General features: G+C 39.1%; 1 protein-coding gene across 2 annotated transcripts; it reads right to left on the reverse strand.

Moving 5' to 3' along the window:
* Positions 1 to 1,027: 1,027 nt before the first annotated feature.
* LOC308077122 (uncharacterized protein) lies at positions 1,028 to 10,273 on the reverse strand. Of its 2 annotated transcripts, XM_080417682.1 has the most exons (13): positions 10,233 to 10,273; positions 9,326 to 9,345; positions 8,655 to 8,791; positions 5,901 to 6,054; positions 5,714 to 5,806; positions 4,694 to 4,861; positions 4,279 to 4,338; positions 3,983 to 4,072; positions 2,675 to 2,734; positions 2,339 to 2,380; positions 2,000 to 2,059; positions 1,533 to 1,631; positions 1,028 to 1,162 (listed from the first exon to the last, which is right to left on the reverse strand). In XM_080417682.1, the coding sequence occupies exons 3-13, from the start codon at positions 8,727 to 8,729 to the stop codon at positions 1,071 to 1,073; spliced, it is 993 nt and encodes a 330-aa protein (XP_080273808.1). In that variant the 5' UTR covers positions 8,730 to 8,791; positions 9,326 to 9,345; positions 10,233 to 10,273; the 3' UTR covers positions 1,028 to 1,070. The 2 variants fall into 2 exon arrangements, with proteins under 2 accessions (XP_080273808.1, XP_080273807.1); XM_080417681.1 differs by lacking the exons at positions 9,326 to 9,345; positions 10,233 to 10,273 and having other exon boundaries at positions 8,655 to 8,915.
* Between the last annotated feature and the right edge of the window lie 4,848 nt (positions 10,274 to 15,121).

The following is a 15,121-nucleotide window of genomic DNA, read 5'->3' on the forward strand; positions in this document are numbered from 1 at the left end:
AAGAACAGAACAATGTGTGAGGGCTTGGTTGTGGTCACTTTGTCTTGATGACAGCTTAAGGTGCTCCTCAACCCTATTAGCTCATCGTGGGGTTCTTCAGAATTGCAGTCATTGCATCCATCCACCTCCACATAACCCAGCTAACCTCAATTCTGGACCTCAGCTATTGAGTATATATTAAACATATGAAATCTGTTAAATGTGTTTACCATACCCCAATATTAAACCAACTCAGTCTATCACTCCCATGTACAGAATATATAATGGTGTAATCCAAAATTTTCATCTGACATCTGACATTACATTGTCCCCATTAGGTGCATTAAATTTTTTTTAGGCCCCACACATTGGTATGGGTATTTAAGCTTCATGTGTTGCTTGTTACCTTATACATTGTATAAAAATCTTTCCCCCCCCCACCTATGAATATGCTTCATAATTTCACTTGGTCTATACCCGCATAATAATCTCAATACTTTGCTTTTGCATGCTGTAACAATGCATTTGGGACATTTAACTATTTTAAAAGAATTTCCAACACGGTACTTCACACAATTCCATTTAATGGAGAACAATGAAAAACAACAATTAACGATTACAAATATTCAAAGATCAAACACAAAATAATAGACTAGGGCTTTAACATCAGTGGTGGGAAAAGTGCTGACATTTTGTACTCGGTTAAAAGTACCACATCAATACCACAGTGTAGAACTCTGTCACTAGTAAAAGTCCCGATATTCAAAAATTACAAAAGTATCGGCATCAAAATATACTTAAGTAGTACAAGTAAAAGTACTCAGTATGTGGATTTCACAAGTTTTGAAAAAGTATACAAATCTGCCATTTTCAAAATAGCTACAGCTGAAGTGGTTAATGTATGTTTTGTAATAATAATCCAAATCTACAAAGTAACTAGTAAATCTAAATTTCAAATAATTGCAGTGGAGTAAGTACAATATCTGTCCCTGACATGTAGTGAAGTAGAAGTATAAAAAATTGGAAATACTCCAGTTAAGTAAAAGCACCTCGAAATTGTACTCAAGTACAAGTAAATGTACTTAGTAACTTCACCACTGTTCAACTTTTTTTTTTTTTAACATGTTTCTTAGTTTTTCGAACACGCTGTCTGCCATCTGCTCCTCCCCCGAGGCAACTGGATCTGAAAGACATAAGAATATGGAAGCGCATGACTTAAGTTAAAAAAGTCAAAAGAAATATCTGCAGGCAACTCTTCTTACAAATTCTTATCAATGCGAAAAAGAATCCTCATCTATATATGCATGTGCTGATGGTTACTCAGAATAGTATATCGTCAGACACCTGGATTAAATGGCTACCGACTATAGACATGATAAATGACATATTTAACCCATTAAGGCATGAACTGGCCTAGGAAGCCACAAATCGATTGATTGATCATTATAATAAACATGCTGTGAAAATGCACATGGCTCAACCATCTGATCACTTTATAAGGTGTCTTTTGAATTGGACTCATAGAAATAAGTCCAAATGGTTTAAGGACTGACCTGTGAAAGCTGTTGGCACTGAGGATGCTGGCTTCGGCTTCTTTATTGGTTTTTCAGAGTGATTCTGCTTGCGCTTTCTCTTCTTTCTGGTTTCTGGATCTGAAAGATAGATAAAAGATGTGTAAGAATATGAAATGGAATACGTGACTGATTTGAAATGTGATAAACACATTATGCAAACTATGCTGTGGCAACCTCATTAATATAAGTAAATGGAAACTGCATTTTCATGTGTATTAAACAATTAATTTTAAATCCTTTTTATTGTACTAAAATAAGTAGACCAGAGGTAGGATCAATTCATTCAGGCATTATTGGTTTTCCTTGCCATTGAAGATGGCAATATAAGAAAAGTATAGACCATTTACCAATTGTTGTATTAATTTGCTAATACAACTTAAATTAAGGATACCGTTTGTTTCCGTACAAGAACACATAATTACTGTATCTGAATACTCAATACTGACCATCCACAGCTTGCACCCTCGCTACAGTTGAGGTCTCCAGCTCTGAAGAACACTGACCGCCTGGAATGACAAAGATCAGACACTTGATTTTGAATGTATAATAACAAGTCAAGTACATAAGGAGACAATGAATTAAAAAAAAAACATAAATACATTGCAGAAGAGAATGGAAACACAGTAGGGCTTATAAGAAGTTCCCACCTACAAATGAAGTATTCAGTAATCACAGTTTAATTTAACATACTGTAAGACAAGACAAACAACTACCAAGTTTGCATTTCAGTTTGGATGCTATTGCACAGTCAGATGCACTTAAATGTTTCCATATTGAATACTGACCATCCACAGCTGATGGCACGGTAGCAATGCTGGCCTCATTACCTGGAAAGAGGAAGATCAGACTCTTACATGTAGAACTACATCTGACAGACATACACTGTGCTAATTCAGAAAGTAACTTTGTTAATATCCAACTGTACATTTGTCAGCGATCGAGAATATTCAGCTGCAAAACCTCAATCACATCAAATAATCTTTATAGAACACACAAACCACCGATACTTAAGTTGGTTGGCCAGGGTAATCTCTGTATTTATTGCCCTCTACACGAAATCCCCCAGAAGAGGAATGCTAGGGTTCAAGTGGTTAAAGGGGTGCCACACAAAATAAACATACCATGTAACACAACAAGGTCGTATGTTCCTTCATCCAGTTGCTCCAAATCAAGAGGTGAACCTATTCCAGATAACACAAATTCTTAACATGTTAGAACATTTTTTTTTCTCTGTATGTGTTTACATTTGATACAATAAAATACAAGACAATGCAAAAAGACACAACATATAGAGTTAGAACACCCTATGTAACCACAATATATGTTTTCTGTGCCCGTGTGCGTATATGTGTGCGTGCATGAGACATGCGCGAGGGAATAATGATGGTATACAGTCTGAAAAAAACCTAGACTACAGCACTGAATCAATACATAATATTCCTCAACACAGCATGAAAAGTGGGAATATTATACAAGTCACAAACATATTACTATTTCCCATCTTGGTAGTCTTAACGAAATCCTAAATGCATCGTTATGCAATTTTTTCTAATTTAAGATACACTGTTGTTGTATGGGGGTACAATATGACCAGAATAAAAACAATCATAACACTCTTTTTGGAGTTATACTTATGTCATACTGCACACCATAGCAGGAGCACATTCTCAGTAGTTATTGCAAACCAGTAGTAGAGGGAAACATGACAAAATCATCAACATAGGCCAGATGATTAAGAGGCATATTATCTCCCACCTACACTTGTTTAGCCGTTTTGACAGATCATACATATAAAGATTGAAAAGTGCAGGTGACAAAATGCCTCGTCTCACCCCATTAGACACTAGGAAAGGTACATATTTACTCATACCCCATCTACCTTGCCTGGTTTGATGTGTATACTATTATCATGTGCGATACGTCCCTGTTGTGGTTTGGCAAATAACTAACAGCAAATTGGTTAAAATGCCTATAATGCTTTCTCAGGTCCCAGTAGTGTGTTCACATACATGCCTTGTTTTGACCATATAGTATTCATATGAAAACTAGCCTGATGAGCTAACTCTTGATATGGCTCACACAAGATCCCAATAGCAGACAGCCTCTCTCACACCTCTGCGCTTTGAATGTTTGGAAATATTAAGCTGTACATGCTGCTCTAGCCCTCTGCAGCCACCTGCATACCCCAGGTTTTATGTGTTTGCAATGCGCAATGAAAATTGAACACCAGGACACAGAGGCCAATATTAAACTAAGCAGTACATTGTAACACTGGAAAAGCCAGAAGCACATTATGCATTTTTACTTAAATGACAAATTATCTGATCATTCCAAACAATAGACATCAGTGTATAATGCTTCTGTTGATGATAAACATAAACCAGTATAGAGACATGTATAGACATGATAAATGACTCTTTAAGACTGACCGTCCATCCCTGTGAGCTCTACCATGGTGTCCCCTGTGAGCTCTACCACGGTGTCCGGTTGCTCAACTGGCTCCTCAGCGCTTTCCATATCTACAAAGACAAAGGCCATAACTTTTTCACCACAATATGTGACCAATTATGACAGACACACTTAACAAATAAACACGCATACCACACACAAATGTGAAAATACTGCATCCGCTTACAGCAGCAGATGCATGTTACACATAGCAAAATTCTAACATCACCTAAATCAACCTAGTATAGACATGGTAAATGACTACATAAACACTGACCGTTGACTGGTGTCGGCAGTGCCATAGCAGATTCAGGAGATTCCTCGGCACACTGGTTTACTACAAAGACAAAGAGTTTTTTCACCACTGCAATATAGACTTAAGACGTTTTCACTAATGCAATGCAGAAATAATTCTGACGCAGACACACCAACAAGTCAACTAAAACACCACTTATAAATGTGAAATTACTGAAACAGCAATGTCTCCTCGGCTCCTTTTTTTTAAACCAACGTGGCAACTTTTTCCTTCTTGCCAGTTATGGTGCAGAAGGACAGTAGTGCTATGCCAATGATAAACATTCTGTGAAATGTGTACCCAGATGTGCAGAAAAACCTTACGTAAGCATAAGGCGGTACTATAGTTTGTTTCAGGGTTGAAGTTTATGAAGTCTGTAAATTTCAAGATTACTTACCTATTTCAAAAGATACATTTTCTGCAGCGTTCAAAATCTTCCGCATCTGGTCCGCTCCATAATTGTTGGGCTTTTTCAGTTCTAGGCCAACAGGAAGTCCAGTCACTTTCAGGTACATGCCTTCCTTGGCTTTCCTGTAGGGTACTGAACCCTCACCCCCGGCGTCCTCTAAATGACACAGACACCATATCAAAATGTAAACATTAACATACACAATATTCTGCATATAAACAATGGCAGATAACCACTCAGACAGACGATGGTATAATGGCTCTTTGATTGGTGACTGCATTCAAACAGTCTTCTACAGAAAGAAAAAAAACAGTAACTAGCACCAAAATACATTAAAGATGGCAGTGCAAGTGCATCTACTGTCCAATCCGGCGCAATGTCTGTTCCAAATAACTTTGAGAGTCCGTTACTTGACCCTACCACACACCAGGGTCTAAGGAGTAAGACCACCTCCTGCAGATGTGCTGGTTTGATTAACTCCACCATACTGATCGCTTAAAATAACTAAACCATACAGATTGGTTAACATAATGACTTTATAAAGAGGTAGTTCACTCAAAAACAAAAATCAATTTATAAACTCCAACTCTGCATGTGTGGCTCAACCAGAGCTCAGTCACACGCTGTGCTAGGCGTGTTCTTCGCTCATGCATCTGATCACTGAACTGGTTTATAGAAGCTATTGTCTTTTGCTATGGTTATATTCCTACACTGTAAACATAATGACACAGAAATTAGAAAGATACAGTACATATAAGCTGAAATTTGGAGTTAAACATATTTTTTATACGGTTTCACTTTCATCAAGTTTGATCCCTGTTTGCTTGCAACGCATTAAACACGGGAAGAGCTTTGGCTTCTATAATCGCTGTAAAGGATGGGGCTATACACTAACCAAAACTCTGAGCGCATTAAGCGCAATCTCAGGATAAGTAAATGATTAATTCAAAGTTGTATTTGGGTGAACAACTCCTTTTAAATAAATCCTTGCTGTATATACATACTTACTGTATTTTTGTTTGAAAAGTGCCGTCACCTTCTTTGTGAGTTCACCCTTGTCTAGTTTGGGGCAGGAAGGATTTGAAGCTGAGAAGCTATCTCCTAGGAAATGCAATGGAGAAGAAAGAGAAATAAGAAATCTAGTAACTCCCCCATAATGTCTGGTTCATCTGTGAGAATGTATGTCTCTACCAACCTTTACAATACACAGCAAAATCATTGGATATGCCGGTTGAGTTGATGAAACCCTTGCCTCCCTCGCTAGAGCTCTCATGTACAACAAGTATATTGTTTTGAGGGTCAAATGCCAGCACCACAATCTCCACACCCACCGCATTCAGCCCGGACACCTTTAATCAAATTTTGAACAAAAGAAAACAGGGCTGGTCAAAATGCCTTAAACCAACATAAGTATTACACCGATTGAGGTTACTGACAACCTTAGCATAGGTTTGAAATAACCCCTGGCTTATAATATAAATTCTGTTTATATATGTATTGCGTGTAAAATGAAACATATGTATTATGTGTACAAATGAAACAACTCCACAATATAATGTGCGTGCATTTGCATAAAAATTACTTTGTTCAGCAACTAACTGATGATGTGATAAAGCCAAATTATGACAATTAACCACTTAAATGCCATTCATTGTTGAGTAGAGTCCCTCAGGGAAATGTGCTCATTACTTTTTAGATCCTTCTAACAGACAAATTGTGGTGGAAATATTACCCCTCCCCAACATTGTTTGGCAGAGGTAATTACATCACCATGTCCTATTGAATAGCCAGATTAGCAAAGATCTCTACCTAGTGATTTGTCTGGTGACATATATGTCAATGTAAGGCCTAAAATTGGGTGGAAACAATTTGGAACCAAAAAATGCATTGCAGAACCAAGGAAACAAGTTTAGGGTGTCTGAAAATAACGTTGTTGTCCAAAATCTGTTACATTTCAGCACAAGGAAAAAGAACTGTGGTCTGATGGATCCAAACAAAGTTGCCTTTAGTTATAAGCTCATTAAAACTTTTCATTGATTAAATATTTATGAAACCCAACCCACAGACCAAAAAAATGTTTGGGAATTAAACAAATGGCGAAGATAGCCAATCTACAAGCTAATTTTGCATGACATTATTGTATGATTAGGAAAGTAGGAAATGTTTTAAAGAGATCAAATTAAAAAAGGAAATGCAAGTGAAGTCCTAGCCTATTCAAAGAATGTATATTTCCCCAGACGTATCAGTAAGCGGAGATCTGTTATGTTGATTCCAAACCTCTATGTCGATCTGCTTCAGGTGCCTGTTCATTTTACGGTGCCTGTCTGTAGGGCTAAGGGGCTTTGGGGGCGCTGGAGCGTTTACAGCTGCAGCGCTCTGCCGGTATGTGCTCTGTGTGGCATCATCTAAGGATGACCACTTAGAGGCCGCCTCTTTCAAACTATTGCTAGTGCCTGAGAATGGAGGGAAAAAGCACATTTATGGGTGTCTACGGAGCGTTAGTTTGACATGTTAGTACATGACAGTGAAGTCATGATAGTTTGACAGACAGAAGCATGACAGAGAAGTCTGAACAAAAGTAGATTTGAACACGGACAAGATAACTAAGAAATATGGGAAAAACGACAGGGAGCAGTTCAATGTACTTATCAGTACGATGAACAAATGGCTAGAGATTTATAGGGCTGGGCAATACTGTATCTGGTATCTATCCTAAGTTTCATGCTTACTGCAGTTGCTACTATGACACCTGAATTTACTCTAGATATTGTTACATTAAGATTATTGTAATATTATGATTTGTCATAAGTGCCATCTTCCTGGTCACCCCCAAAATGACTTTTTTACCCTATCATTTACACACCTCATGAAGCCTTGAATTCATGGATATGTTTTAGTTTTTGTCGCATTCCTAAGCCAATAATTTGATGACCGGCGGAGACTCAATGTAGACTCTTTGAGATTCCACCGGTCATCACATTATTGGCTTAGGAATGTGGCAAAAAATCTCCATGTATTCAAGGCTCCATTGGGTGAGTAATCGATAGAAGAAAAATTTGGTGGGTGAACTATCCCTTTAAAGGCTGTATTTAGTAGTTTAGTAGTAGTAGTTTGTATTTATCCAATTTATTTCATATATTTAGATTCACACGATAATTTAAAAAGGTGATTTTGTTTTATTGCCCAGCCCTACAAGAGCATGAATGCAAGGTGTGCATCTTCAACAATAATTAAACAAGCACACTTTTTTATAAATCATAAAGTTCGGAAATGCAGACAAAAGATTAACAGTCCCTAAAAAAGTTAATGATAATTCTAAATGGTTTATGATACGCTGCAATACACCTGACACTTAAAAGGCTTATTCTCTCACCAGTGCTTAATTCCTCCCCAACAAATCTGTTGTACCCCGAGCTGCCTTTTGTAAAAAGCAATTTGTGCTTTGGGGGCCGGGGGGCCCTAGAACCTGAGTGAGGTCTTATGCCTCTTTTGTGATTTCCAATCCAGGTCTGAAAAGACACACACAACAATAATTAAGGCAAGTTAATACTGATTACGATTCCATATCAAAATATACAACAGGTGAAACAGTGAGGTTACACAGAGTAAATGTGAAGAAAGTAGGTGAAGAAACGGGTGCAAGCAGGTTGGAATGTGTGGATTCTTTGAGAGGAGGGATAATGAATATATTGGTAGAAGGATGCTGAGGTTAACTGCCAGTCAGGGGGTCTAGAGAAGAAAACCAAAGTTGAACTTGAGATTTATGGATGTAGTGAAATAGGACAAAAGAGGGGGTGGAGGATAGGGTGAAATGGAAAGTGAAATTGAAAAGTGAAATTCCCTGCGGCGACCCCTGAAGGGAACAGCCGAAAGGAAAAAAAGAAGACGACAGTTGGGAACGCACAATTTATATGTAATGTTATCTTATGTAATCTCAAAGGAAACTTACTCGTATTGCTCCAATCTCTAACCCAGTCCTCCGAGCTGCATCTCGAATCAAGGCATCATTTGAAGCTGAAGTCATCCCAGCTTCAAACGATGACCTCAAGACCGCCTTCTGCTCCCCTGAAAAGGAGGTTCTACTCCCTAATGGCATAATCAAGACACCACACACACACACACACACACACACACACACATATCAGTACTGAATAAGAGTGTTAACGCACCCCCCAGGGTTTTTTACTTGGTCCCATCCTTGCAAGCTTGGCCATATCAAAGTAACTGAAAATAGCTGATATGACATGACACATAATGTAGACACCTATTTTTTGATGCAGGACATGCTTGATGACTTGCTGGCTTCTATGGAATCCAAATCACTAAAATAACTCAGTCACGGTGACTGAGAACTTTAATCTATGTGATTAAAGGAGTAGTTCACCCCAAAAAATTACTTATTTTCTATCAATTATTATTAGGAATGCTAGAAAAAAAATCCATGAATTCAAGGCTTCATGGGGTGTGTAATTGATAGAAAATAAGTACTTTTTGGGGTAAACTACTCCTAGAAGGGGACTGCACATTTTACATGCATCTGGGCAATAAAACAGTCTAATCCCATTACACTTTCATGACATGACTGGAAATACACTATATAAACAATCCCATAGGTCTTACCTTTACCTGCCAGATTGGGCCTAAAACATAGAAAATAGATGCTTAGATTACATGTTTCTGTTTTTATTGCACAGATTAGAAAGATAGTAATCTTTTTCGTTAAACATACTGATGTGAGAAGTATGCAGGGTCAGTCATAATTAAACAATTACATCTTAATCACCTTCTCTCTGACAGAAGATGGTGCAGTCAAGTAAAGTTCTACAACCGTTAATGTAAAGCAAAACAATCTTGTGGAAATGTAGCCTTAGATCAAGACTGTATATGTATTTAAATTTATCGAATCTGACTTTTTTTGGCACCAGTAAAGCCCGTATTTCTCCAGACATCTACAAATGTAAAATCTAACCCGCTTGCCCCAAATGTTAACTAGGTCCGGAGTATTTGTGCAATGTATTCGTCCATATTTTTCAATAAAAAAAGTGTTTTAATCCCGTCTGTGGTCGAACGCAATTCCCCCCCCTCGTTTACTTCCCGTTTACATTGACTGTAATTCCGGCTTTCACCAGATGCGTCCCGTAAATACCGCACATTGAACATTTACGACAGAATCGGCCACAGACGGGATTAAAACACGTCTTTATTGAAAAATATTGACTAATACATTGCATAAATACTCCGGACAACTAGTTAACATTTGGGACAAGCGGGTAAGCACCTTAGAATGTGCATTTGTACATGTTTGGAGAAATACGGGTTTTACTGGTGAAATTCCAGGGAACACTGGGGAGTGGTCGCTAAGACTCTAGTAGAAAGTCAAAACTTTCTACTAGTAAAAGTCAGACTCGATAAAATACATCTACGAGACTTGATCTAAGGCTAGAGGAAATACATTTGAATACATTCTTACATATAACTTAAAACTACATAAAACAATTCCACTGTTAAACTTTAAATTTGTACCAACCTGTCGGTCGAGCGCAGTGATGAGCTGTGGATTCATCCAAAACACCACACGGCTGAATGTAAACAATAGTCTGATTATCAGACATTGATCAAAGATCCTGTCTAGAACGGAAACGGAAACAGTCTGTGTATACCAACGTATGTGTGCGTGTAAAGGGACGGATGTAATAGGCGGGTTTAGTAAATAGGACCTATACCCATGGCTAGTGCAGAAAGCTGTTGACCAATTAGAATCGTCCGCTCGTTACTATGGGAACTAAAACGGTAAAGCGTGCGTCAAACTTACAGTATTTATATATATAAATGAGATATAACTGTGTGTCTTCATGTTATATACACATTATGTTGAATTAATTGTGTTGCAATGCCATTTGGGACCTGATTGCTGATTTTCTAAAGACATCCTGCTGAACAATGGGATCATAGGTCCGCGGAACATGGGAGCGTTGCTAACAGCAACCTGCTCGCGCTAATAATAATAAAATGAATAACGTAACCCTAACGATCTAAACATCATTATACATTTACAGAAAGAGGACTGAAGGCATAAAATACATTCTCACTAGGAAAGTAATCAGAACAAAATACAATGCAGGAACTTTTGTAAAATATAGTTTTATTTTTCGCTGCAAAAAAAAGGCAATAGTCACGTGACTTGTCTGATAAAGCGAATCAATCAGACGATAACGACCTACCGTATTTGTTTACAATTGCAGTAGCCGGCATACTGCGTTGACAAGCCATCATCAACCCACAGAATGACTAGAAATCACCTACTGAGTCCCGTTGGTAGGCGGTAGCTCACCTACTTAGACCAATCAAAGGTCTGATTGAACGTGATAATCTCCCATTCAGTGCATTGATAGCATCCGAAACGGGTGGCCTGGGGCATTTTGATTGATTTGATGGGTTCAGTTTCTGCCATATTGCTTTTACCTGTCCATGCATCAAAATAAAACTGGACTAACAGGAAACCTGGGCCCTCGCTAACATGGAGGAGCATGTTACTTTCCAGAATGTAGCAGATCTACATGCTCAAAGATTTGCTACTTTTGATGCTTTTGTGTGACGCTGTAGTAAGTAAAAAAGAAAAAAAAAAATATATATATATAGGTTCTACAAGCTTGGCTAATTAAATAGTATTCGAATTGGTCTAACTAGCCATAGATAGGTCTGGTACTAATAATAAATTCATTTTCAACTCAACTTGTCCTTACTTTAATGTAAGTAGGCTACTGTATGACGTAAGGGTTTACAACATTTATACAATTTATACCACAAAAATACAATTCACTCTGCTTTATGAAGTAAACTGTGGTGCACAAAGTAAATATTACCTGAGATTCATACATTTCTCCCTGCTGTGTATGGTAATAGAGGCATGTGGTGTACTTGTTTTCTGATGCAGAACAAATTTACTTTTTTGCTTGGTTGATACAGATTCGTATGGAGTTGGAGTATATTAAGAACAACTTTTTAGAATCCGAATGAGATTTACAGTTACAAAATGGGTTTACAGGTATAATGAAATGCCTTAATACAATTGAAAATTAAGAAATAATTATTTTCTTAATTGTATTCATAGTTCACATTGCAAGTTGGTGTCATTTGACCATTTAAAATACATTAACATTTTAATGTAACCGAAACAAAACTAAAGAACTAGCATTCTTATGAATTAATAAGTGAATTAGCTTAATAATTATAGAGGGCAATTATAGTGCATTTAGGCCTATAAGCCAGGGATTTAAGAACTGAACTGCTCATCCACTGCTTCGATTAAAAACCCCTAAGTGGTGGTCAGAATGATAACTAATTTATTCAAGCAGAGAAAAAACTAAACAGTTATTGATTTAAGAAGGAAAGTCTTCTCAGCTGCTGTAGGCCTAATGATTTTAAAAAACGTATTTAAAATTGGGGAAATTGCCCCATCTGCTGGATTGTGTCATAAATGCACCCGGAGGGAGGAGGAGGGGGGGTGGGGGTTACACACACGCGACATACTGTTTTTGCAAGCGAAAATAGTATTCGAATTGGTCTAACTAGCCATAGATAGGTCTGGTACTAATAATAAATTCATTTTCAACTCAACTTGTCCTTACTTTAATGTAAGTAGGCTACTGTATGACGTAAGGGTTTACAACATTTATACAATTTATACCACAAAAATACAATTCACTCTGCTTTATGAAGTAAACTGTGGTGCACAAAGTAAATATTACCTGAGATTCATACATTTCTCCCTGCTGTGTATGGTAATAGAGGCATGTGGTGTACTTGTTTTCTGATGCAGAACAAATTTACTTTTTTGCTTGGTTGATACAGATTCGTATGGAGTTGGAGTATATTAAGAACAACTTTTTAGAATCCGAATGAGATTTACAGTTACAAAATGGGTTTACAGGTATAATGAAATGCCTTAATACAATTGAAAATTAAGAAATAATTATTTTCTTAATTGTATTCATAGTTCACATTGCAAGTTGGTGTCATTTGACCATTTAAAATACATTAACATTTTAATGTAACCGAAACAAAACTAAAGAACTAGCATTCTTATGAATTAATAAGTGAATTAGCTTAATAATTATAGAGGGCAATTATAGTGCATTTAGGCCTATAAGCCAGGGATTTAAGAACTGAACTGCTCATCCACTGCTTCGATTAAAAACCCCTAAGTGGTGGTCAGAATGATAACTAATTTATTCAAGCAGAGAAAAAACTAAACAGTTATTGATTTAAGAAGGAAAGTCTTCTCAGCTGCTGTAGGCCTAATGATTTTAAAAAACGTATTTAAAATTGGGGAAATTGCCCCATCTGCTGGATTGTGTCATAAATGCACCCGGAGGGAGGAGGAGGGGGGGTGGGGGTTACACACACGCGACATACTGTTTTTGCAAGCGACGTTCAGGTTCTACACATGACGCTAGCCTCACACTGGACAAAAATGCGTCACAAATGTCACGTGGCCACAAGCTCAAAAGAAGTGTCACAAGTGTAGAAATAGGATCCGCAACCGTGTAAATCAGATGCCGTGCTTACAGAGAAGTTATTTATGTTTGTGGATATGCACACATTCATTTGCAGGATCTACAAAACACAGGTGAACCACGGAAAACATGTGTGCATTTTTTGCCCGGTTACAAGATATAACGTTGATTTGCAAGGTATAAATTACAAAGTTGGAGAGGTAGGAATTGGACATTATTGCGCATATGTGAATTTAGCGCTTCAGTTGTAAAAAGCGAACGACAAATGTGAAATTATAACAACTCGCAATTACAGAGGTCAATTTTATATTTACAATTATTTATTTTTTTGTTGCAAAGACCAGAAAACACTACCAAAACAGTAAAAACATTTGTGAATTCATTTTCCACTTACAAGCCATAACGTTGATTTGCAATGTATAAATTACAGAGTTGGAGAGGTAGGAATTGGACATTATTGCGCAAGTGTGAAATTCGTGGTCCACTTGTAAAAAGTGAACCACGAATGTAAAAAAACCTCTCGTAATTACAGAGGTCAATTGTTTTCCTCTCCTTCAGTTGCCTGCCTGCTTGCTTGCCTACCTGCCCACCTGTTTGCCTACACCTCAGCCTGCCTACCACCTTCTCTCCAGACGACAACACCTACCCCCCCCCCCCCCCCGTTCCTCCTTTGTTGAATAAAAACCCTTGGACTTTCATTAAGTGTCGTGTCTGCATTTGGGTCTGCCAGTTTTGCAAATCGTGACAGAACGATCTGGCCAGAATGGACCCAGCAGACTTCGACAGGATTAAGAATGCTGTAGGCATCCAGGGACAGCGTCTGGGAAATCACCAACAACTACTTCAGACTCTGCTGGATGAGGTGACTAAGATTACCGCTCAACTGGCTGCCATCAGCGCTGCACCTCCGCAGCCTCTACAACCAGAGCCACCTCAACCACTTGGAGTTGCCCCTCCCTCAGCACCGGTTGTCCGAGCAGCTGAGCCTCGTATTCCCCCTCCTGCGAAGTATTCCGGCAACGCGAACACCTGCCGTGAGTTCTTAACCCAAGTTCAGCTCACCTTCAATGCTCAGCCATCCCGGTTTGGCGAAGAGGCGGCCAAAATAGCCTTTATTGCCAATCTTCTGTAGGCCCCCCCCCTCAATTACTTCAACGCACTGCATGAGCAGGGTTCCCCCGCGGTTCAGTCTTTCGCCCTTTTTGCCGCCGAGCTCAAGCGGATCTACGACCATCCCATTCGTGGACCACAGGCCGGTCAGCAGCTTTTGAGACTCCGACAAGGCAGACGTTCAGTGAGAGAGTTCGCCAGCGAGTTCCGTTCCCTCGCCGTCGAGTCCGGTTGGAATGACGAGGCGCTGCTCGCCGCTTTCCAGAGTGGGCTCAACCGGGTCTTTGGCAGAGAGATCGCACTGAGGAAGGAGCACCTTTCCCTAGACGAGGCCATTATCACCGCCATCAAGATATCTGACCAGATGGTCCAGTGGCAAGCGGAACCCTTTCCCCCCAGGTCCACAGCTTCCTCATTTGGGGGTGACAGAGGATTTCTGCCAGAGGAACCCAGACGGCCCGTACTTCAAGCCTTGCCCTCCAGTCCCCCAGGTGAAGAGCCCATGCAACTAGGTCGCCTCTCTTCTGACGAGCGCCTCCGACGGATTCAGTCGAGGTCGTGCATCTACTGTGGGCAACAGGGCCATTTCCGTGCCTCCTGCCCCTTGCGACCAAAAGAGGAGGCTCACCAGTAGCAGTGGGGGTTCTGGTGAGTCCGGCAGTCTCTTCCCCTGAATCCCGGTGTCGTATGCAGTTTTCTGCCACTCTTCGGTGGCACTCTCAGTCCTTGTCGTTGCTTGCCCTGGTTGATTCAGGGGCAGATGAGAACTTTATTGACTCAACTGTTGCCT

This window comes from Gymnoscopelus braueri (genome assembly GCF_963280865.1).
Source record: "Gymnoscopelus braueri genome assembly, chromosome: 21".
NCBI lineage: Eukaryota > Metazoa > Chordata > Actinopteri > Myctophiformes > Myctophidae > Gymnoscopelus > Gymnoscopelus braueri.

Excerpts from the sequence above, each read along its gene's own strand:
- LOC308077122 (XM_080417681.1), bottom strand. The coding sequence starts at position 8,801 with ATGCCATTAGGGAGTAGAACCTCCTTTTCAGGGGAGCAGAAGGCGGTC. Across the intron at positions 5,807-5,900 it reads TTTTGCTGTGTATTGTAAAG|GAGATAGCTTCTCAGCTTCA; the intron begins GTTGGTAGAGAC and ends TGCATTTCCTAG. Across the intron at positions 2,735-3,982 it reads AGAGCTCACAGGGATGGACG|GTTCACCTCTTGATTTGGAG; the intron begins GTCAGTCTTAAA and ends TATCTGGAATAG.